This window comes from Eulemur rufifrons, chromosome 19, assembly GCF_041146395.1.
Source record: "Eulemur rufifrons isolate Redbay chromosome 19, OSU_ERuf_1, whole genome shotgun sequence".
NCBI lineage: Eukaryota > Metazoa > Chordata > Mammalia > Primates > Lemuridae > Eulemur > Eulemur rufifrons.
The window spans coordinates 7924075-7947337 of record NC_091001.1 but is presented as its reverse complement, the minus strand read 5'-3'; the positions used below and the strand labels follow the sequence as shown (position 1 = coordinate 7947337).

At 36.2% G+C, this 23263-nt stretch overlaps 1 protein-coding gene across 1 annotated transcript in view; it reads left to right on the top strand.

Annotated features, from left to right (window-relative positions):
- WDR19 (WD repeat domain 19) overlaps window positions 1-23263 on the top strand; it is an 86224-nt gene that overhangs the window by 5621 nt on the left and 57340 nt on the right. The window contains exons 5-12 of the mRNA XM_069494082.1: window positions 3144-3259; window positions 7313-7428; window positions 11359-11439; window positions 12567-12679; window positions 12998-13171; window positions 21953-22023; window positions 22822-22994; window positions 23087-23201. Coding sequence (XP_069350183.1) covers window positions 3144-3259; window positions 7313-7428; window positions 11359-11439; window positions 12567-12679; window positions 12998-13171; window positions 21953-22023; window positions 22822-22994; window positions 23087-23201 — 959 coding nt within the window. The remainder of the gene's footprint in view (window positions 1-3143; window positions 3260-7312; window positions 7429-11358; window positions 11440-12566; window positions 12680-12997; window positions 13172-21952; window positions 22024-22821; window positions 22995-23086; window positions 23202-23263) is intronic.

Sequence of the window (23263 nt, the reverse complement as noted above, 5' to 3'; positions counted from 1 at the left end):
AAGCCTCAATTTCTTCATCTATATGAAATGAGTACAATAATGGTCTGCTTCACGGCTTCATGTGGCCTGCAGGTGGGCAGGAAGAGAGCTCACCACACACTGTAAGATTATTTACTAAGGAATAACTGAACCCAGATGTAGCAAGGTGGCCATGCAGACATAACCTAGTGCACTGTCCTTGACCCTCTAAAGTGACTCTCAGGCCACATAGCTTCAGAAGAAACTGCCCAACATAAAGTCTTCCTGGATATAAGAACCTTCATTTCTTGCTATATCCTTTCATACTTTGGGTTTATGTCGCTTTTCAGGAAGACTTTACACACTCTATGCTTCCATTCAAGGGAATATTTATAAATGTCAGATACTGATTCTTGAACCAAATTCAGCATCAGTGAGACCACATTCTCATTGAAAGAAAAATGCATAATTAATCCCCAGGTATTTCTAACTGGTAATCTCTTTCTCCAGCTGTCTGTCTTCCCACAGAGTCCATTTTCCCACATCATGTTAGGGTTGTTGTGATGTTTAAATGCATGTCATGGCCAGGCATGAAATTTAAGACTTGAGTAAATGGTAGATGGTGTTGTAATTGTCATTAAGGTAAAATCAATGGTATTTTACTATTGATATTAATAATTAATGGCCAAAGGACTTTTGTGTATAGAAGACATACCTGCTACTGTTTGTTTTATTTAAAGGTCAATCTGGTATGCTAAGATAGTTAATAAAACTTTGAATATCAATTTTTTAAAAAATATTTTTATTTTGTAGACTTAAATGCCCTTAAACAATTTAGATTTCATTTATAAATTTATCCTGAATTGATTCTGTTGAGCACTTCAAATATCTTAAATAGTGCACAAAATGTATCTAAGTATGATTATTACAAAACTTACAATGGTGCCACTTAAATAAAAATATTGACTTAGTGAGTTTAATTCATTTCTTCATTTTTACTGTAGGTTTTTCTACCATTTTAGGTTTATAGCAGTATTTGCTCTGATCCTGCCTATACTTAACAGGAGTGATCATTTAGTTGTGTAACTGGAATACAGCAGTCTTTCCAGAGAACACTCTGTATATAACATCTGGTTCATCAATCAGTTCATTCTTGGTTGAATCACAGGACATGAATCCCAAGACAATTCAGATCTGAGTATTAGTCATCCTACTCAGCCTCTTTTTTAATTAACCTTCGCTGGTAGTATTAGACTTTTTTAAGCCCATGCCTTTCACATAGGTTGCAATTTTTTGTAGCCTGTACATTTCCCTAGAATGATGTATTCTGTAAGTTTTGCTTGGCCAAATATACATGTGACTATTTATTATACATTGGCCTGATATGTTAGCTTTTTTGGAAACTTATGTATGTTTTAGTATCTTATTGTAATTTGTAGTGTCTTCTAGAACTCTTATCTCCTAAGAGGAATGGAGTCTGTTGAGTTAGCTGTTCTTTTGAGGACATTTGGTTACTTGATCTTCTTGGAATGTCCTATTAACCCTCTTTCTGTTGGTTGGTGTGTGTCTGTCAGTGATGATAAACTATTGAATGCTCTAATACTAGTCTTATTGTGTATGACCAGTGTTGCTGGTCAGACATTGTTCTTGTTATACAGTTCCTCTTTTCTTTGGTACTATTTAGGTCATGCACAACTCTTTTTATTGATATTTTCTGAGAAGCAGACTCCAAGAAAGGCTTAAATGTGTAAGAGATTTATTACAGGAAATTGCTGTGAAGGAAAACAGAAGGGGGAAGGAGAAGAGATTGGAAGAGCTGTCAGATCCCAGAGCATATCTGTCCCTTAGGAAAGAGAGAAAGAAAGGAAAGATTGGGTAGAAACATCTTAAACTGTAGCACAGTTCTAATTAAGAAAGTTCAGCTGGGCCTGTGCGGAGGCTTTTAGCCAAAGTTACCTGTGAAAGTTCTGACCAGGAATGGGCCTTCACAGTATCCTTCCCTTGCTCAGCCATTGGGAGTAGTCCCTGGAAGGGCCTGGCCCAGCTCATTGAGGTGATGGATTCCAATGCCTAGCAGCTGGGGCCCTTGGTCAGCTACACTCTGCACAGATCTGAAAGGTGCATTGTCATGGCTGCTATACCTACTTAAACAAGTAAAAAAGAGAACAATGCATATTTATCCTTTGTAAAATATATACTTAATAGAAGAACCTAGAAGCCTGGTATGTTAATATGCCCTTACTAAAATTTTTAACTAAACATTTTATTATATTCACGTTATTACAACTAACCTTTCATATACTTTAAATTTCTCTTCCAATTAATCATCATCGTTTTACTGCCTTTCACAAACTTGTGTCAATTAAGTATGTAATTTTTAATCCTCAAATTCTCCTAATTTAAAGAGGAGGCCTCTTTCAGCTTACTCTTGTCCTTTTATTACTGCCCTCAACATTTTTGGAAGCAGTCTTTCTGAAAATAGTAGCATGGTCTGTCAGTGGTGCTCAAAGTTTAGCGCATCACAACCACCTGGAGTGCTTATTAAAACACAGGTAGCTGAGTGCCACCCCCAGAGTTTACTATCAGGTGGCTCACGCCCTATAATCTCAGCACTTTGGGAGGCTGAGGTGGAGGCTTGCTTGAGGCCAGGAGTTTGAGACCAGCCTGGGCAACATAGTGAGGCCCCACTATACAAAAAAAAAAAAAAAAAGAACAAGTAACTGGGTATGGTGGCTCGCCTGTAGTCCTAGCTACTCGAGAGGATCACTTGCACCCAGGAATTTGAGGCTGCTGTGAACTATGATCATGCCACTCCACTCCAGGATGGGAGACAGAGTTAGGCCCTGTCTCTGAGGGAGAAAAAGAAAAAAAAAAAACTATCATTAATAGACAAATTAATAAATATCTCATAATCTCATGAGTCATGTCATGAAATCTGAGGTTTTATCATAATTGAATTGAAGTCTATATTCATTATACATTTGTATTTTGAGTCAAACTGGCCCTAAGATCATCTTATAGCATCTCTAAAATGTCTTTAGCACTTAGTCTTTGTAGCATTAAGTTGTAATTTTGTGCTTCACCTTCTAAGAAGATGTTAAAAGTATTCATGAAGTACTTTTTTAAAGGACTATTTAGAGGTTATGATTGTAAATTGTTGAGTAATTTTTATCTTAATGTTACAGGGATCAAATGTCTTTCCTTCTTTGGTCAAAAATTGGAAGTTTCCTGGCTGTTGGAACTATTAAAGGAAATTTGCTTATTTATAATCGCCAGACATCTCGAAAGATTCCTGTCCTTGGTAGGTGATAGGTGGAAGAACTGCTAAATATTTGAGATGTTTTACCTAAATGTAAATTCTGATATTACAAGGGAAATTATGTAGTATTACCACACCCCTACCGCCCCAAGTCTTACATCTAGCTAAACAAGAAGATCCCTCTTCATTGTTTGCTAAGAATTTCCCAGGGTACATAGAATAGATTGAGTTAAGGTCAACCTATGCCTTTGGGCATCAGGACATTAATAGCATGGCTTCCATTTGTCCCTTTCTCACCCAGATTGTATTTCTGGAATAGCTCATTGTTAATATGTGTTAATTTTACTTATTTTAGTTAATCTAGTTATGTTACAATATGTGATAATTTTAGTCTACATAGTAGGTAGATCAAAATATTTGGTGACTGCTTGGATAGAGTATATCCACATTCCTAATTCTAACCCCTCAGTCTCTTCAAACACTTGTTGAATCTAGATGTGGACTGTGAGTTCTGTTTGCCTCGGTGTGCAGCTAGAGGGTGTTTTGTTCCTTGTTTAACTTTGTTTCAGCTCTTAGATTCCCCCAGCCTGTGGTCAGTGGGCATCTGCCCTCTGAATACCCAAGAAGAAACATCAGTTCTTTTCAATCATTGCAACATCATGCTTATGAGTAGTGGAACTAGTGGGCTTAATTACATCCAGGTGTCCAGAAAAAATATAACTTACTGCTAATAAAGGAATTAAACTCTGGAAATTGTGGCACCCACAGAATATTTGAGAAAGTGCCCTTCCATTAAAGATATGTAAATAATTGCAGATTATTTTTTACATATATATCTTTAATGTTATTTTTATTGCTACAGCTAAACACTAATGTCATTGATCTATTAATATTTGAAAAATTAGACTAAAATTTTTAAATCACGAAAATCAACTTCCCCCATATGAATTAGTTTGTCTATTTGACTTCAGTAGGTGTTTTGTGTTTCCCACTTCACCTCGAAGTATATCCTACCAGTTAATTTAAAAGCTCAGAAGTTTTGACACTTGAGGTATAAGAAAATAATTTGATATTTATAGTTAATATTCCTATTGATTCTGTTCACCTTCTTATTTATTAACTATGTAAAATGGGCCTGAAAAGATTCAGATTAATTACATATCCTAAGTCTTTAGCTAAATATGTAGCCACCTGAGTTGGTTGTGACTTGTCGCTCTGCTTTTTTTCCTCTTAACTTCCTTAAAATCAAGCCATTCACTTTTGAGGGCAGCTCATGGTTGCATGATCTGTCAGCACTTCATAGTAACTAAATATCTGTTACTTTGTTTCTTCCATGTTGCACTGATTTGTTTCCTTGAACTAGACTAGATATAGGCAGTTCTTACTTTGCATGGTTCTGATGTGCATGAATTTCAGCTACAACAGTTTAATTAAATAATGCCAGTCTCCCAGTAACACAGTTCAAATTTCAGTTACCATGGTGTATTAACTGTGGGTTAATATTAAATGAGTCGGTATGTAGTAAGTGCCCACAACACTATAGGCACATAATAGGTGTTAACCATTACTATTGCCGATTAGGCTAACATGATCTCTGAGCACTGGAAGCAAAAGGGCCTTATAGTATATTAGAAAAAGGAGGAAGAAGAGATTTTCTTCCGTTCTTGGGTATAGAAATAAGTTTGTCTTTGGCATCTTTCCACCTCTCTTGATCCAGTCTTTTTTCCCTTCCTAATGTATATTTCTTTGGATACCCAAATCCCTTAATCTATGATCAGCAAATCTCTAAATTTCCAGTCTCTTCTCTGAATATTACTTTCACCTTTATACTTTTATACTCTGGCCTCCTGATTGAAATACTGTCTGTATCCTTAAAACTCCCAGATTTATCTCTTCCACACTGTAGACTCATACATCCAACTTTAATACTTATTCAACATCTTCAGTGAGATGTCTAATAAACACTTCAAATTTAATCTCCAAAACTCTCTTGACCAACAGCTTTCTCTCTTACCATTAATGACATCCCATACTTCCAAATCTTTATGCCATACCTTAGCGCCATCCTTGACTCTTCTCTTTCTCATACTCTCCATATGTAGTTTGAAAATCTTATATGCTCTACCTCCAAATATCTCCAGAATCCAGCCTGTCTCACTACCTCAACTGCTACCACCATGGTACATTCATTTTCACATTTTCCACCTGAATTTCTGCAGTCTCCTCTTAACTGGTCTCCCTGCTGCAACTCTCATCCCTCTATAGAATATTCTCAACCTATAGGCCAGAATGAGCCGTCTGCTCAGAACTCTTCAATGACTTTCCATCTCACCAGAATCAAAGCCAAAAGCCTTACAGTGGTCAGCCAACTGTCCTTCTCGCTGAACCTCTAACACCAGGGAAACACTAGCCTCAAGGTCCACTCACTTAACCATTTATTTAATACCTGCTTTCTGTATAGGTACTGTATTAGGTTCTATAGTGGGTACAAAGAATAAAATGAGCAAGAACAGCTAAAATAGCTAACAGTTATATAGCACTTCCTGTGTGTCTGGTACTCTTGTAAGTATGTTCATTTATTTGATCCTCAATTCTATGCAATCGGTCCTACTATTATCCCCAGTTTACAGATGAAGCAAGGAATAGAAAGGTTAAGTAATTTACCCAAGGTTTGCACAAATTAGTAGAGCCAAGATTCAAAGATTCAAAGCGAGGCAGTCTGGCTCCAGAATCTGTACACTTAACCATTCTTACTAATACAGATAACCTTGGGACTCTTTTGGATTTATCTATCTCAGCACCTTCATTTATCTATCTCAGCCCAGTGTCAAGCATGTGATTTCCACCCCCCCCCCCCCAAAATGTAGGTTTTGCACTAACTGGAATACTCAGTGAAAAAGCTTTATGGCCAGGTGTGGTGGCTCACACCTGTAATCCCAGCACTTTGCAAGGCCGAGGCAGGAAGATCACTTGAGGCCAGGAGTTTGAGACCAGCCTGGGCAACATAGCAACACCACATCTCTACAAAAAATAGAAAAAATTAGCTGGGCATGGTGGCGTGCACCTGCTACTCGAGAGGCTGAGGCAGGAGGATGGCTTGAGCCCAGGAGTTCAGAATTGCAGCTATGATGACACTACTGTTCTACAGCCTGGGCAACAGAGCGAGACCCTGTCTCAGAAAAAAAAAAAAAAAGCTTCCTGATACTTAGTGGTCATCTAATATTATTCACTAGCTAAGTTACTCAGTTCTTACCATAAGTCTCACTAGGGTGCATTCATGTTTGCACATCAGTATTATCACAAGTTATTATGTCTCTTAATTATACATAAACAGTTGAAACTATGAATGTTAAATCTGCTATATCAAAGCTCTGTCACACCGTGAAGCTGAATATAAGTAAAGTTAACTTCATTGCTTTGGGATTTACTTCTCTTAAGACATTATGAGGCCGGGTGCGGTGGCTCATGCCTGTAATCCTAGCCCTCTGGGAGGCCGAGGTGGGCGGATCATTTGAGCTCAGGAGTTTGAGACCAGCCTGAGCAAGATCAAGACCCCGTCTCTACTAAAAATAGAAAGAAATTAGCTGGACAACTAAAAATATACAGAAAAGGTTAGCCGGGCATGGTGGCGCATGCCTGTAGTCCCAGCTACTCGGGAGGCTGAGGCAGAAGGATTGCTTGAATCCAGGAGTTTGAGACTACTGTGAGCTAGGCTGATGCCAAGGCACTCTAGTGTGGGGAAAGTGAGACTCTGTCTAAAAAAAAAAAAGACATTATGATTACAGGTTTGGTTATATAATAAACAGACAAACCTTGTCAGAGAGCAGAACATCTTTTTATGTTAGGGCCTGTGCTTATATCCACATAAAAAATTGGAAAATAGTATTGCCCTTTTATACCGTTATTTGATTGACAACTTGGTAATAAACTATTTTAAGTAAAGTTATTTAGATGCTAACTGCTTTGATGAGATTCTCAATTCCTTATCTGTTTAATCCCATGATATATTTATTACCTAAACTTTCAGATTGGCATCACAGATTTTTATTTTTATTTTTTAAAGAAATCCATGTATAAAAATCATCTCTCTTTCAGGAAAACATACTAAGAGAATCACATGTGGATGTTGGAATGCAGAAAATCTGCTTGCTTTAGGTGGTGAAGATAAAATGATTACAGTTAGTAATCAAGAAGGTGACACGATAAGACAGGTAATATGGTAACATCTCTTTGGTCTGTTATATTCAAATTTTCCTCCAAAATAGTTTGTCTGTCAAACTAATCTATAAAATTTTAAAATCTCTATGTGAGATAAGTATACAATAACTTCATATTCCAAACATCAAAAGCCTTTCTCTTTATGTATTAGAACATTTTTCTTTAATATGAAGACATTATCCATATACCCACCTTTGTATATTTCCCTTTGTCTGGTATTAGCATGGATTATCAGCTCTATGATTATTGTTAGACAGTATATTTGTAAAATGACTTATATATGTATATTTATAATCTAAATGTTAATAACTTGTAAGTCCTGGACTCAGAGTCAGGTCTGCCTGATTCTAAAGCCCATACCTTTAACTGATATGTTAAATTGGTTCCAAACTAATCCTAATTGGATTTAATTTTAAGATTAAATTTTACTGATATTCAGATTGAATAGATCTTCAGAAGTTCTTTCCTTAAGGGAATTTGTTTTGCCAATTGCTGCATAATCTCACCAATGGGAAAATTTCACTTTGGAGTACTGGTAATGATTTAGTATTGCTAGAGCAATATTGACTAACATTGACTACCACGTTCTTTGAATGCCTGCTGGGCACACAGCACTGTGCTGTATACTGTAGAAGGAATATGAAATGTGGCTCTGTATTAGTCATCTATTGCTGCATAACAAATTACCTCAAAATGTAGCAGCTTAAAATGCCATTTACTCTTTCATAGTTTTGTGGATGAAGAATCCAGATGCAGCTTATCTGAGTGCCTCTGTCTCAAGGCTGCAGTCATGTTGTTAGATAGGGCTGCAGTCTCATCTGAAGGCTTGACTGGGGGAAAATCTGCTTCCAGGCTCAATCACATGGTTGTTGACAGGATTCAACTCCTTACAGGTTGTTAGACTTAGGGCTTCAGTTTCTCTCTAGCTAGTCACCAAAGGCTTCCTCATTTCCTTGCCACATGGACCTCTCCATAGAGTGCCTTAAACATACCATCTGGCAAGAGAATGAAAGCAGTCATTCAAGACTTAAGCCGAAGTCTCTTTATAACCTAAATTAGAATCACTTTTGCCATATTTTGTCCTTTAGAAGTGAGTTACTAGGTCCACCCCACACTCGGGCAGAGAAGGGATTACACAGGCATAAAACCAGGTGGTAGGCTATCTTAAAGGCTACTGATGATAGGGCTCTACTCTTAAGAAGACATTACTAATCATTATAAAACACACATGGCCTTATAGGATTGTCAAATTTTGTGGTACAGCTTACAAATGCTATGGCATTGGGAGATGGAGGAGATCAGTGAAAGCTGAATTGTGAATCTTTAAAAGATAGAAGGCTATCTGAATCAGTCATGGTATAGGCTAAACTGTTACAACAGAGAGACTCATAGGGTCTGTAAGAATATGGTAGTTTGGGTGGTTCCGCCCCCCCCCCCCCCCCCCCCCCCGCTTTCTCATGTAACAATAGAGAGGTAGACAGTTCATCAAGGTACCTCTACTTCACAGAGTTGTACAGAGTCCTAGGTTCCTTCCATCTTACTACTCTGCCATTTTCTAGGGTGTTGTGCTCTCATCCTCATGGTTGAAGTTAGTGTACCAGGATCATATCTGCATTTCAGCCCAGGGAAGGGAAAAAGAGAAGTGGAATGTAAGAAATTTGTAATGGATGTGACTTGGAAGATGCATTTATTATTTCCATTCATATCGTATGACTAGCATATAGTCATGTGGTTGCCCTAACTGCTGCAAATTTAGTCTACCTGGATGACCATGTGCCCTGCTAAAAATTGTTTTCGTAGATAATACAAAGCATTTAGCAGTCTCTGTCAGCTTGTTCATGGCTTGTTCAAGCCTGGCCTAATTGAAGGTATGGGCTTTGATCGAGAATGTATAGAAAATAGTGCTGAAGAAGGAAGTTGGTTCCTGTATCTGGAAAGCTTTGAAAGTTAGGCAGAAGTAAGTCACTCTACCATTGTAAGCAGAACCCTAGCATGATTAAAGTGGTTCTTAAGGAAGATTAATCTGGCATCATAAAAAATTGTTGGCTATGACAGTTTCTAGACGCTTCATACTGCCATGGGTTTTTTTATTTGTTTTGGTTTTTTACCTAAAGAACTTGTAAAACATTAGAAATCCTATACATTAAATCACTCTATTTTCAATGTCTTTTAAAAATAGAATGGTAGATACATAGTACAAATACTACTACTCTTGTGTCCGTATCAGACATCACCAATAGATACTGAATTTTTCCCCCTCCACTGAATCAAGATATGGCATTAGAATATTTTTTCCACATAGCATCCCAGAAAGTCACTACCAATCTGCCATTTTTTACCTATAAGATAACTATTAATATTTCCTATTTCTAATCCTTAAGAAGTCTGCTTCCAAAATTAGACATTCTACTTAAGTCGTCATGTAGTAAGCAAAGCGTACATTTTAAGTGTTGCTTCATTTGGTATTTTCTCTCAATTGTTTTAATTTTGGTATTCTGCAGATCATGCAATGTTACTTGTATGGATTTATTTTTATTTATCCTGCTCAGGATTTGTCTTGCTTCCTGAATCTGAAAATTGCTTCCTTCTGTCAATTCAAGAAAATTCTTAGTCATTATTATCTCTTTGAATATTACCTCTTGTCTTTTCTATTCTGTTTATCTAGAGTATCTGTTAAATATATGTTGGACCTCCTCATGTCTCCTAATCATAGATTCTATCTTTTGCCACTCTGCAACCTTTTGGATAATTTTCTCAGATTACGTATTCTTTCTTCAAATTTGTCTGATTGTCTATCCCACTGAGTTTTTAAATTTTTATTTTCTCTTTAATTTTTATTTTCATTTATTTATTTTTTAGAAATAGGGTCTTACTCTGTCACCCAGGCTGGAGTGCACTGTCTTTAGTCATTTTTAAAGTATTTATCTCATATTTCTCTTTCATATAATTCTGTTTTTAGATCTGCTGACTTCTGCTCTTAATACATTATTTCTTTGTGAGTTTTATAATTTTGAATTTTGAGCCCACCTTGAGCAGGATTTATATGTGGAAATTGTTTGCAACCTTGCTTAGAAGCTCTGGATTTGTCTTTGCCAGACACTGCAGGAATATTACGAGCCTGGATCTTTCCACATTTTATATTAATTCCTCACTTTGGGAGTTCTCAGACTGTTCAAACATGTAAATGTGAACTTCATACTATAGTGAGGATAGGAGGGGAGGTCTTCAATTAAATTCTTGAAATGAACTTTCTTTATTTTTTCTGATCTAGAGCTCAGACTATGACAAATGGGCTTCTTTATTGTCTCCCCTTGCTAGCTGCTCTGGATAGCTGTGTCATCAGTTACTGCATACACTGTGGTTTTAATTTTTATTTTTTTAGGGACAGTGTCTTGCTCTATCACACAGGCTGGAATGCAATGGCATCATCATAGCTCACTGCAGCCTCAAACTCCTGGGCTCAAGTGGTCCTCATCCCTCAGCCTCCCAAGTGGCTAGGACTATAGGCACATGCCACCATGCCTGGCTAATTTTTGTTTTTATTTTATGTAGAGATGGGGTCTCACTATGTTGCCCAAGCTGGTCTCAATCTCCTGGCTTCAAGCAGTCCTCCTGCCTTGGCCTTCCAAAGCGTTGGGATTACAGACATGAGCCACTACGCCTAGCTCCACTCTATGTTTTTTAGTTTGATCTTTGCTGTGATAAACGCTGTAAATTTCCCTTTCCTTCTTTCAACCTTTCTGTTTCTTTAATAGGATATGTGTTCTGTTTCATCCAGAATTGTTAGATATTTGTGGCAGTAGGGTTTTCTTGGTTTAGTCCAACATTAGTCAGAAATAAAAGCAAATTACCTCTTTTATTAATATTCAGAATGAATTTGAATATTAGTTTTGTTCACAGTGATGGTATTTTTACCCCTGTAGATACCAGTGAGATCAGAGCCGAGTAACATGCAGTTTTCCATGATGAGGACAGAAGACCGAAGCTCTGCTGCTGAAAGCACAGTAAGAATTCTAAATCAAATCCGTGCCCAAATAATTTTGGTAATTTTGTAGAATATACTATTTCTTTTTCTCAGGTGACTCAGGTAATGATAAATAATGTTTGTTGTTTATTAATCCAAGATAGGGCTCAGCCTTTTAGACCTAAAATTTGTTTTCTCTCCTGCTGACTACTTGATACCACAGCAAATGAGAACAGCTTTCTGTTATAATTGGTGATGCTCTTTTTATTCTTGTGGGAATAGAAAAAGTTGGGGTACCTTTAAGAACAGAAGTATTGATTTCTATATCATTTTTAAACTTTTACTGTATCAATGTGGTGAACAGAGCTCTCTGGAAGTTGTAGTTTTTGTTTCTTTAATACTTAGATGCATTTTCCTTGCCACATTTTAACATCCTGAAATCCAGATGATTTTTCACAATCAACCTGAATATATTTAATGAGATAATATGTCTTTATCTCCTAAAAAGCTATGACTAAATTGATAGTGATTTACAATTGATAGCATCTTAGAATCAAAGAAATATATCAAGGTGTCACCCTTAACGATCCCAAATAAGTAATACACTGTTTTCTCTCCCCAATAAAATTACACCCTATACTGAGAATTACATTTACATATTGATTTATACAATCAATAGGTACACTAGTTTAGGCACACTGACCTGCAGGTGATGGAAACAGTGAGGGTATAAAAAAACCAAGCTAGATTATTTACAAGGGTATAGACCTATAATCCCAGATGGCTCAAAAGCAGAATGGCTTCTTAGAATGGAAGACTCTTTATACTCTGAATATAAATTCATTTGCAATGGAACTTTTGGATTTACAATGTCATATGTGCAGTACTCTAATGAGAGATATACAGAGTATAAAAGGTTATTCCACAAAGGAATTTTAGCATATTTCAAAGGATATATTGAAGATATGTAAAGCCAAGGACCCTACCAGAATATATATTAGTAAATGCATTTCTTTAGTGAGTCACATTATTATGCTAATTATAGCATTTAGCATATCTAAACTGAACTTGTTTTCATAAATTAGGTTCAGCTGTTGGATTTGCTTACTGGTCTTTTCATGAAGTACTATGTAATTCATTTCACAATCTCCTGATCTTTTCTGGCAGATAAGTATGGTGCTTGGCAAGAGAAATTTGTGTCTTTTTAATCTGTATGATCCAGATAAGCCAACTGACTTGGAATTTCAGCAGCACTATGGCAACATTGTCTGCTATAGTTGGTATGTACGAAAAGCTCATTACAGAAAGACATCTATGTGTTTTTACCTACTAATTATATTTAATTTTTGCCTGTAACATTTAATTTTATGTATAACATTTTCTGAATTGGTATGTGATTTAGAATGTGAAATTATTTAGCATATTATCTGACACAGAGTAGGCCCTTGGTAAATTATATTCTATCTTGAAAGGATATTTTTTCATTTTAACGTACCTGTTAATTTATCTTATTGCCAATAATAGTTAAACTCCTTTTTTTTTTTTTTTTTTTTTTTTTTTTTTTTTTTTTTACCATATTGTCACCTTTGTTGCTGTAGGTGTGGTGATGGTTACATTGCGGTTGGTTTTTCACGTGGAATTTTTGTGGTCATTTCTACTCATGTTCCAGAGGTTGGTCATGAGGTACTTCAAGGTCGTAACCATAGAGATAATCTAACCGGTATTGCAGTTTCACACACTCTTAACAAAGTTGCTACATGTGGAGATAACAGGTAAATTGTATTCACATATTTCTTGAAAAGTTTATATAAGAAACACTCAAGAGAATCAACCAAACTTTGGTGGCCAGTATGAATCTGGCACTCATACTTTCTTATACTCCTAGAACATGTTTACAATTGAATTTTTTTTCTTTTTTTCTTTTTTTTTTTTAATGAGACAAGGTCTTGCTCTGTCACCTAGGCTGAAGTGCAGTGGCATGATCATAGCTCACTGCAGCCTTAAACTCCTGGGCTCAAGTGATCCTCCCGTGTAACCAGGACTACCAGTGCATGCCACCACACCCATCTAATTTTTAAATTTTTTGTAGAGGCAACATCTCACTATGTTGCCCAGGCTGGTCTCAAACTCCTGGCCTCAAGTGATCCTCTTGCCTTGCCCTCCCAAAGTGCTGGGATTAACAGGTGTGAGCCACTACACCCTGTAATTGAAAATTTCTAAGACTCCTTTACCACTCAGGTTATTCCTTTAACACTCAGGGAAAAAATATTAATAAAATGGAATATGCTTGAAAATCAATTTTAAACATAGGCAGTTCCGGATAACATGGAGTAAGCACACTCCACCCTGTGTATGTCTCCCTCTGAATACAGCTATAAAACCTGGAAAGAATACCTGGAGCAGCTATTTAAGGACTCTGAAAAGTAAATAGTAGCAGGTAGATTGGAGAAGACAAAATTCAAAGTGCCACCTAACTAGCAGGGATTCTCCCATTTGTCCTCTGGTCTCAGGCAGGACTCAAGGCAGCCTGAAACCTAGAAGTAGGCACCAGAGCACAGAGAGAGCTCTAAGAGAAGCTCTCTAGTTCTTGCTCAAGTTGCAGGAAACAGAATTCCTGATGCTCAGAGGCAGTTGGGGAAATCCTCTGATTTTCTTCATTTTTTGTCTTTGTTCTCGCATGGCCCAGCCACCAAGTAAGCTGACCGTGGCAGTGGCAGCTAACTACAGTGGTACCAAGGACCCACAGGCACCTAAAGCACTTGATGGAGGGTAACCTTCTCTTAAATTAGAGGAGATGTGGTCCCAAGAAGGTTGGGCAAACCCCTGTTGCTTATTTTTCTCTGTCCTCCCACTGCTTGGCCACAGGTACTGGTGCAATTATAGGAAAATCAAAGTGGAACAGAGTAACTAGAGTCCCAGCATTCCTGGAGGACCAAAAAGAGGAGTCCCGGGGAATCAGAAAGTACCAGGTTGACAAAAGAGAGGAAGGAACTCAGGAAAGTGAGCCTGTAAAGATATTTATGAACTCCTGGATTCACCCCTAAGCTCATTTGTATAGACTTATCCTAAACATGTACCAAAGACTTTGAGAACTGAACTAAGGGTTAGATAGCCTTAAGACCATAGCCCAGGTCTTGTACTTGCCACTTAGTGGACCACACAGGGACACATCTGAATACCACTGCAAAAGCTTTGAAAATGAAACTGATGTTGAAACCGTAAGCCACAAAAGACTGCTTGAAACTTGTGCCCTGAACCCAACTGGGTTGATTGCTGAAACAAAAATACTAACCTCCTTTGGATTTAGATTAGACACAGTCTCATAACACAGTATCCAGAATATCACCCCAAATTACTTGGCATATGAAGAGTCAGGACAATTTTAACTCACTTGGGAAATGGCAATCCAAAAACACCAACGGCAAGATGATGTAGATAGTATGTGTTATAGAAATGCTCCAAGAGGAAAGGGCTTGAAACAAAGGGAAAGATATAAAGTCTCAGAAAAGAAATAGAACCAAAAAAGAAGAACCAAATGGAAATTTTAGAACTGAAAAATGCAGTAACGACAGTGGACTTAATAGCAAATGGAGATCACAGAGTAAAGAGTCAGGGAAGTTGAATATAGATCAATAGAAAATATCCAGTCTGAACACAGAGGAAAAAAAGATTGAAAAAAATTAAGTCTCAGAGACCTGTGGGGCAATAACAGTAAGTCTAATATTTGTATCATCAGAATCCAAAAATAATGGCTGGAAACTTCTTTATGGCAAAAGATATAAACCTACATATTATTTAAGTTCAGCAAATCCTGAAAAGGATAAACCCAAAGAAATCTAGGCTCACACACATCACAATCAAACTGCTAAAAAATAAAGACAAAGAAGACTTAAAAGCACCCAGAGAGCAACATTTGGAGTGACGGTGGATTTCTCACCATAAAGTGTGGAGGCCAAATAACATTCTTGAAGTACAGAAGTAAAAGCTCTGTCAACTGAAATCCTTTATCCAGTGAAAATACACATTAGTAATGAAGGTGAAATAAAAACATTCTCAGATGAGGGAAAATGAAGAGAATTTCTTGCCAGCAGTCCTACTCTGAATGAATTGCTGAATGCAGTTCTTCAAATAGAAGAGAACAGAGGACAGAAGGAAATTTGGGACATTAAGAATGAAGGAAGAGCAATAGAAATGGTAAATATCTGGCTATTTTTTTCTTTTGATATCTCTAACATATATATGATGATTGAAAGCGAAAATTATATTGTCTGATATGGTGTTCAGGGCATGAAAATGCAATACATAAGACAACTACAGTATGAAAGGGATAGGGTAAAAGGTTTTATATGTGATAAGACTTCTACATTCCACTTGAAATAGCAAAATATTCTAAGTAGACTGAAAAATATGTATCTAGAGCAACCACTAAAAAACTACACAAAGTGATATATATAAAAGCCCAATAGATAAATTAAAATGGAATACTAAACAATGTTCAGATAATCCAAATGAAGAAAAGAAAGGGAAAACAGACAAAAGACAGAGGGAACAAATATAAAGCAAATAATAAAACAGCAGACTTAAATTAAAACATATCAATAACTACATTAAATATAAATGACAAAATTATCAGACTGTTAGAATGGATTTTTTTAAATGACCCTATTATGTGCTGTCGGTAAGAAACTCACTTCAAATATAATGATGTAACTAGGCCGGATGCAGTGGCTCATGCCTGTAATACCAGCACTTGCTATTTCAAGCAGAATGTAGGTTGAGGAGGGAGGATAATGAGGTCAGGAGTTCATGACCAGCCTGAGCCACATAGTAAGACCCCATCTCTACAAAAAGGAAAAAAGAAAAATTACCCAGGCATGGTCGTGCACACCTGTAGTCCTAGCTACTTGGGAGGCTGAGGCAAGAGGATCAAGGGGATCACTTGAGCCCGGAAGTTTGAGGATACAGTGGGCTATGATCACACCATTGCACTCCAGCCTGGGTGACAGAGCAAAACCCTGGCTCAAAAATGAGAGAGAAAGAGCAAAGAAAGGAAGATGTAACTAAGTTAAAGGATGGAAAAAGACATACAAATGGTAATCAGAAGAAAGCTGGAGTAGCTATATTGATATCAGACAAAGTAGACTTCAGAGTAAAGAAAATTACCAAGGATAAAGAGGGGTATCACATATTGACTAAAGGCTCAATTCACCAAGAAGATATAGCAATTCTAAATGTGCATGCACCTAATAAGAGTCTCAAACTATACAGTAAAAACTGACAGAATCGAAAGGAGAAACAGACAATTTAACAATAAAAGTTGGAGACTTCGGTACCCTACTTCCAATACAGTTGGCCCTCTGTATCTGTGGGTTCTGCATCCACAGATTCAACCAACTGTGGATCAAAAATATTTGGGGAAAAACCAATAAAGAATAACACAAGTTTAAAAATACTGTATAACCATTTACATAGCATTTGCCTTGTATTAGGTATTATACATAATATAGAGATGACTTCGTCTCTACAGGAGGATGTGTGTAGCTTATTTGCAAATACTATGCCATTTTATATAAGGGACTTGAGCATCCATAGACTTTGGTATTCATGGGGGCGGGGAGAGTGCCCTGGAACCAACACCCCTCAGATACTTTGGGACAACTGTAATATTTAGAACCAACTAGGCAGAAGATCAACAAGAATATAAAAGACTTGGATGATACTATAAACCAGCTAAACCTACCAGACACCTATAGAACACTGCATCCAACAAAAATAAAACACACATTTTTTAAGTGCCCATGGAAGATTCACCAAGATAGACTGTATCTTGAGCCATGAAAAAAACTTAACAAATTTAAATTGAATCATACAAAATATGTTTTCTGACCATAATGTAATCAAACTAGAAATCAATAACAGAAAGATAGCAGGAAAATCTCTGAACACTTGAAAATTAAACAATGTATTTCTAAATAACTCATGGGTCATAGTCTCAAAGCAATTTTAAAATACATGGAACTGAATGAAAGTGAAAATATATCGAAATGTGGGAGGCAGCTAAAGCAGTGCTGAGAAAATTTATAGCGCTACATGTTTACATTAGAAGAAAGGTCTCAAATCAATAAGTTCCTACCTCAAGAACTTAAAAAAAGAAACAGCAAAATAAACCCAAAGTAGAAGGAAGAAAATAATAAAAAGCAGAAATTGATGAAGTTGAAATAAGAAAATAGAAAAAATCAATTAAAAATGGTTTTTTGAAAAAAAAAATTGATAAACCTCTAACAATACTGACAAAAATAGAATAGACACAAATCACCAATATCAGGAATGAGGCAGGTGTATCACTATTGATCTGGAAGCCATTAAGAGAATAAGGGAATACTACAAACAACCTTATACTCATAAATTTGACAACTTAGAAGAAATGAACAATTCTTCAAAAACCATAAACTATCAAAACTCAACCCAAATGATAGATAATCTCAATTAGTGCAATTAACTCTATAACCATTAAAGAAATGGAATTAGTAATTTAAATGCTCCCCAAAAATAAATCTCCAGGCCTGTATGGAGAACTCATTGAAGAGTTCTATTAAACATTTAAAAAATGATTAACACCAATTTTAGAAAATCTGTTTCCGAAAATAAAAGAGGGAACACTTCTCAACTTTTTTTCTTACAGATATGTCTATTACTTTGATTGTGGTCTCAATTCATAAAGCTAGTATTATTCTTATACTGAAACCAAACAAAGACAGTATATAAAAGAAAAATACAGATCAATCTCTCTCGTGATCTTGAACATGAAAATTCCCAACAGAATTTAGACAACTGAATCTAGCAATATGTAAAAGGAATTATACCTCATGACCAAGTGTGATTTATTCCAGGTATGCAAGGCTAGCATAATATTTAAAAATTAATGCAATCGATATCAAAAGCTAAAAAAGGCAAACTATATGATCACATCATATAGGCAAACTATATGATACAGAAAAAGCATTTCACAAAATCCTTTATGATAAAAACTCAGCAAATTAGGAATAGGGGATAATTACCTCAACTTGATAAAGAACAGCTACAAAAAAACTTACAGCTAACATCATGCTTAATAGTGAAAGGCTGAATACTTGCCCCCTAAGATTGGGAACAAGGCAAGGATATCTGTTCTCACTAATCTTATTCAATCTAGTGTTAGAAGTTCTAGCTACCACAGTAAGGCAAGAAAAAGAAAAACAGCACTCAGTTTGGAAAGGAAGAATTAAAGCTATCTCTATTTGCAGATGACATGATTTTTTTATGCAGGAAATCCCAAGGAATCTTACCAAAAAACTCCTACAACTAAAACTAATAAGTGAGTTGAGCAAGGTTGCAAGATACAAGATCAACACACGAAAATCACTCACATTACTTATGCTAACAATGAACATGTGAAAACAGACAATCCCATTTCCAGTCACTCCGAAGAAAATAAAATACTTAGCTGTATGTCTAACAAAACATGTACAGAGTTTATGCTGAAAAATTACAAAATGCTAATGAAAGAGATCAAATGAGACCCAAATAAATGGAGAGGCATGCTGTGTTCATAGACTGAAGGCCCAATACAGTAAAGATACCAGTTCCCCCCAAGTTGATCTAGAGTTTAATGAAATTGATATCAAAATCCCAGCATGTTTTTTATAGACACAGATGAACTTATTTTAAAATATATGGATAGGTATAGATACTAAAATAGCCAAAGCAATATTAAAAAAGAATAAAATGGGAGGAATCATTCTACCCAATATTAAAGCTTATTATGTAGGTATAGTCATCAAGACCATGTAGTATTGGCAGAGGGAGACACACATAGGTCAATGGAACAGAATAGAGAAGCCAGAAATAAACCCACATAAATATGCACAATTGGTTTTTGACAAAGGTGTAAAAGCAATTTAATGGTAGCAAGATAGCCTTTTCAACAAATAGTGCTGGAGCAATTGGACATCCACAAGGAAAAAATGAACCTCAACCTACACCTCACACCCTAATACAAAATTAACTCAAAATGGATCAGGGACTTAAATGTAAAACTGTAATTTTTTAGATAAAAACATAGGAGAAAGTCTTCTGGATCCAGAGGTAGGCAAAGAATTCTTAGACTTGAAACCAAAAAGTGTGATCTATAAAAAGAAAAATTGATAAATTAGATTTCATCAAAATTAAAAACTTTTGCTTTGTGAAAGACTCCATTAAAGAAGATGAAAAGCTGTGAAATGAGAGAAGATATTTGCAAACCCCATATCCAACAAAGGACCAGTATCTATAATAGAAGATACAGAGCACTCTCAAAACCCAACAGTATGTTCAGACCTTTTACTTCTATATGTTATCTGCTCAATGCTGTGTTGATATTTTAAATGTCAGTTATCTATTTACATATCAGTTTAAACAATACAACAGCAATAAATTTATGCAGAGTTACCATTTTTTAAAAAAAAACAATAGTAATAAAAGCAAACCATCCAATTAGAAAATGGGTGAAAGTTCACCAAATAGGATATAAAGAGACAAATACATGAAAAGATGTTTAACATGAGTAGCCATTAGAGAAATGCAAATTAAAACCACAATAAGATATCACTATCCATCTATTAGAATGGCTAAAATGAAAAATAGTGATAACACCAAATACTGGTGAGAATGAGAAGAAACTGGATTAGTCTTAAATTGCTGGTAGGAAATGTATAGTGGTACAGCTACTCTGGAAAACAGTTTGTCAGTTTCTTAAATATTAATTACCATATGACCCAGCAGTTGTACTCGTGACCATTTGTCCCACAGAAATGAACACTTACATTCACACAAAAACCTGCATATGAATGTTTATAGCATCTTTATTTGTAATAGCCAAAGACTGGAAACAAATTCAGATGTCCTTCAAAGGGTGAATGGTTTAGCAAACTGAGATTAATCTATACCAGGGAATACTACTTAGCAATAAAAAGGAACAGCCTATTGATACATATACAATTTGAATTTCCAGAGGATGATTATGCTTAGGAAAAAAATCCAATCTCAAAAGGTTGCATACTTTATGATTTCATTTATATAATCTTAAAATTATGACAATGACATAATTATAATGACAAAATTATAGAAACAGAATAGATTAGTGATTGCCAGGGGTTAGAGATGGGCCTGGGGTGGAGAGGAAGGAGGTGATTGTATATACAATAGGAGGCCAAGGCAGGGGGATCACTTGAGGCCAGGAGTTTGAGACCAGCCTGGGCAACTAGCGAGACCACTGTCTCTACAGAAAAAAAAAAAAAATTAGCTGGGTGTGGTGGTGTGCACCAGTAGTCCTAGCTACTTGGGAGGCTGGGGCAGGAGGATTGTTTGAGCTCAGAAGTTGAAGGTTACAGTGAACTATGATCAGACCACTGCACTCTAGCCTGGTTGACAGACAGAGTGAGACTTTGTCTCTAAAAAAAAAAAAAAAAAAAAAAAAAAAGGCACCATGAGGGATCCTGTGGTCGTGGAACTGTGTGTTGTCTGTATCTTGACTGTAATTGTAGGTCTAATGAATCTCATGTGTGAGAAAGTTGTGTAGATGGATGGACACGCTTGAAGCTCTGACTCAAGTGGGGCAAGGGCAATATACGTAACCTAAACATTTGTACCCCCGTAATATGCTAACATAAAAAAAAATTTTAAAAATACTTGTGTAGAACTAAACACAAACACTGAGTACAAGTAAAACTGGGGACATCTGAATGAGATTCATGGATCGTATCAATGTCTCTATCCTGATTGTGATATTTTACTAGAGTTTTTCAAGATGTTACCATTAGGGATAAAGAGTACACAGAGTCTCCATATTACTTCTTACAACTGCGTGTGGATCTATAATTATCTCAAAATTAAAAGTTCAGTGAAAACAATGAGGGAAAAAATGTAAGGGGAAAACACAAGGAGAGAGTAAGAGGAAGGAGAAAAAGAGACAAGAAGGGGAGAAATGTTACAGCTGTTAGGTCCCAGCGTGTGCTGTACAGCTTCCATTTACACTAATTATTCTTCCCAATGACCTTAGGAAGTAATATTATGCCCCCATTTTTCAGGGCTTTCAACCTAGGCCTTCTGATTCTAATGCTCCTTCTGTATTATACCTTCTTTTCATGTGAAAGAACTCTGGGCAGGGAGAAGGGGAACACGTGAAGAAAAACCTGCATCATCGTACAATAGTTAGTACTGCTCAGGAGAATATTTTCTACTCAAACTTCTTCAGAACATTTTTAACCTCCTCATTCCCAAAGCTATAAATCAGAGAATTAAGCCAGGCATGACACTGCACTCTTCCCCAATCCCTGCATGCACTAAAAAAAAAAAACCAGAAAAATTTAAAAGGTAAAATATAATCAAACATAGAAATTCTACCATTTTCTTACCATAACTCAGCGGATCATCCTGCATATCCCATTTTGGAAACCACTGACGTATTCCATAGTTTGCAATTTTTTGTGAACCAAACCAATTTTATATAAAGTTCATATATATTTTTTATTTTTCAGCATTAAAATGTATGACTTGGCAGAATTAAAAGATGTATATGCTATGGTCAACCTGGATGATGAAAATAAAGGTATAGATTTTCCTGAAGCAGATTGACACTTTATCATTCCAATTACAGAGAGTAATGTGTTTCTTATTGTGTGATTTGCGTTCATTGCTGGAGGAATAAAATAAACACCCTTCACTAGAGTTCCCTAAATTAGTCTCCCTATTTTTTAGTAATTATGTTAAGTTAATCTACTTGACTAGAAGGTTGTAAGTCCACTTTGATCCAGAGGTTTATAGTGAATTTTACCCTAATTTCAGTTGTAAAGTATAAATTCTTATATATAGTCATGCCCCACATAACTAACTACATTTTAGTCAATGTTGGACTGCATATATGATAGTGATCCTGTGAGATTATACCATATTTTTACTGTACTTTGTCTACATTTAAATATGTTTAAATACACAAATGCATAATGCCCACAGTATTCAGTACAGTAACATGCTGTACAGGTCTGTAGCCTAGGAACAATAGGCTATACCGTATAGCTTAGGTATGTACTAGGCTATACCATCTAGGTTTGTGTAAGTACAACCATATGATATTTGCACAATGAAATCGCCTAATGCCAGATTTCTCAGAACACATTCCCTTTATTGACAGATGACACCTTTCCCTTTGAGTTATATTCAGTGCTAATATTCTTATGCCAGTCCATGGTGAATTTCCTAGTTTAAATAAAAACTACTTAGACTATTAATAGTAAAGAAAATATTTAAAGATTTGTATGCCTCTGGTAGTTCAAGTGAAAATATTTGCTTGCTTGCCTGCAACAGTATATTGTTTTTAAATAATCATCTATTTTGTGAATTATTTCAGGATTGGGTACCATGTCCTGGACAGATGATGGTCAGCTGCTGGCATTGTCTACCCAGAGAGGCTCACTTCATGTTTTCCTGACCAAACTTCCCATTCTCGGGGACGCCTGCAGCACACGGATTGCGTATCTTACCTCCCTCCTTGAAGTTACCGTAGCCAACCCTGTTGAAGGAGTATGAAAATGGTGTTGTTTTTCTTTTATCTATTAATAAAATCAAAACAGATTTGGCAATTGATTCACTACTGTTACTTTTCTATTTTATAGGAGCAACCAATCACAGTTTCTGTTGATGTGGAACCCAGCTTTGTAGCAGTAGGTCTTTATCATCTGGCTGTAGGAATGAATAATCGAGCCTGGTTTTATGTTGTTGGAGAGAATGGCAAGTTTAAATTCAGTTGTTGTATTCTTATCTATAATTTCTCACATTATTTGGGAAGCACT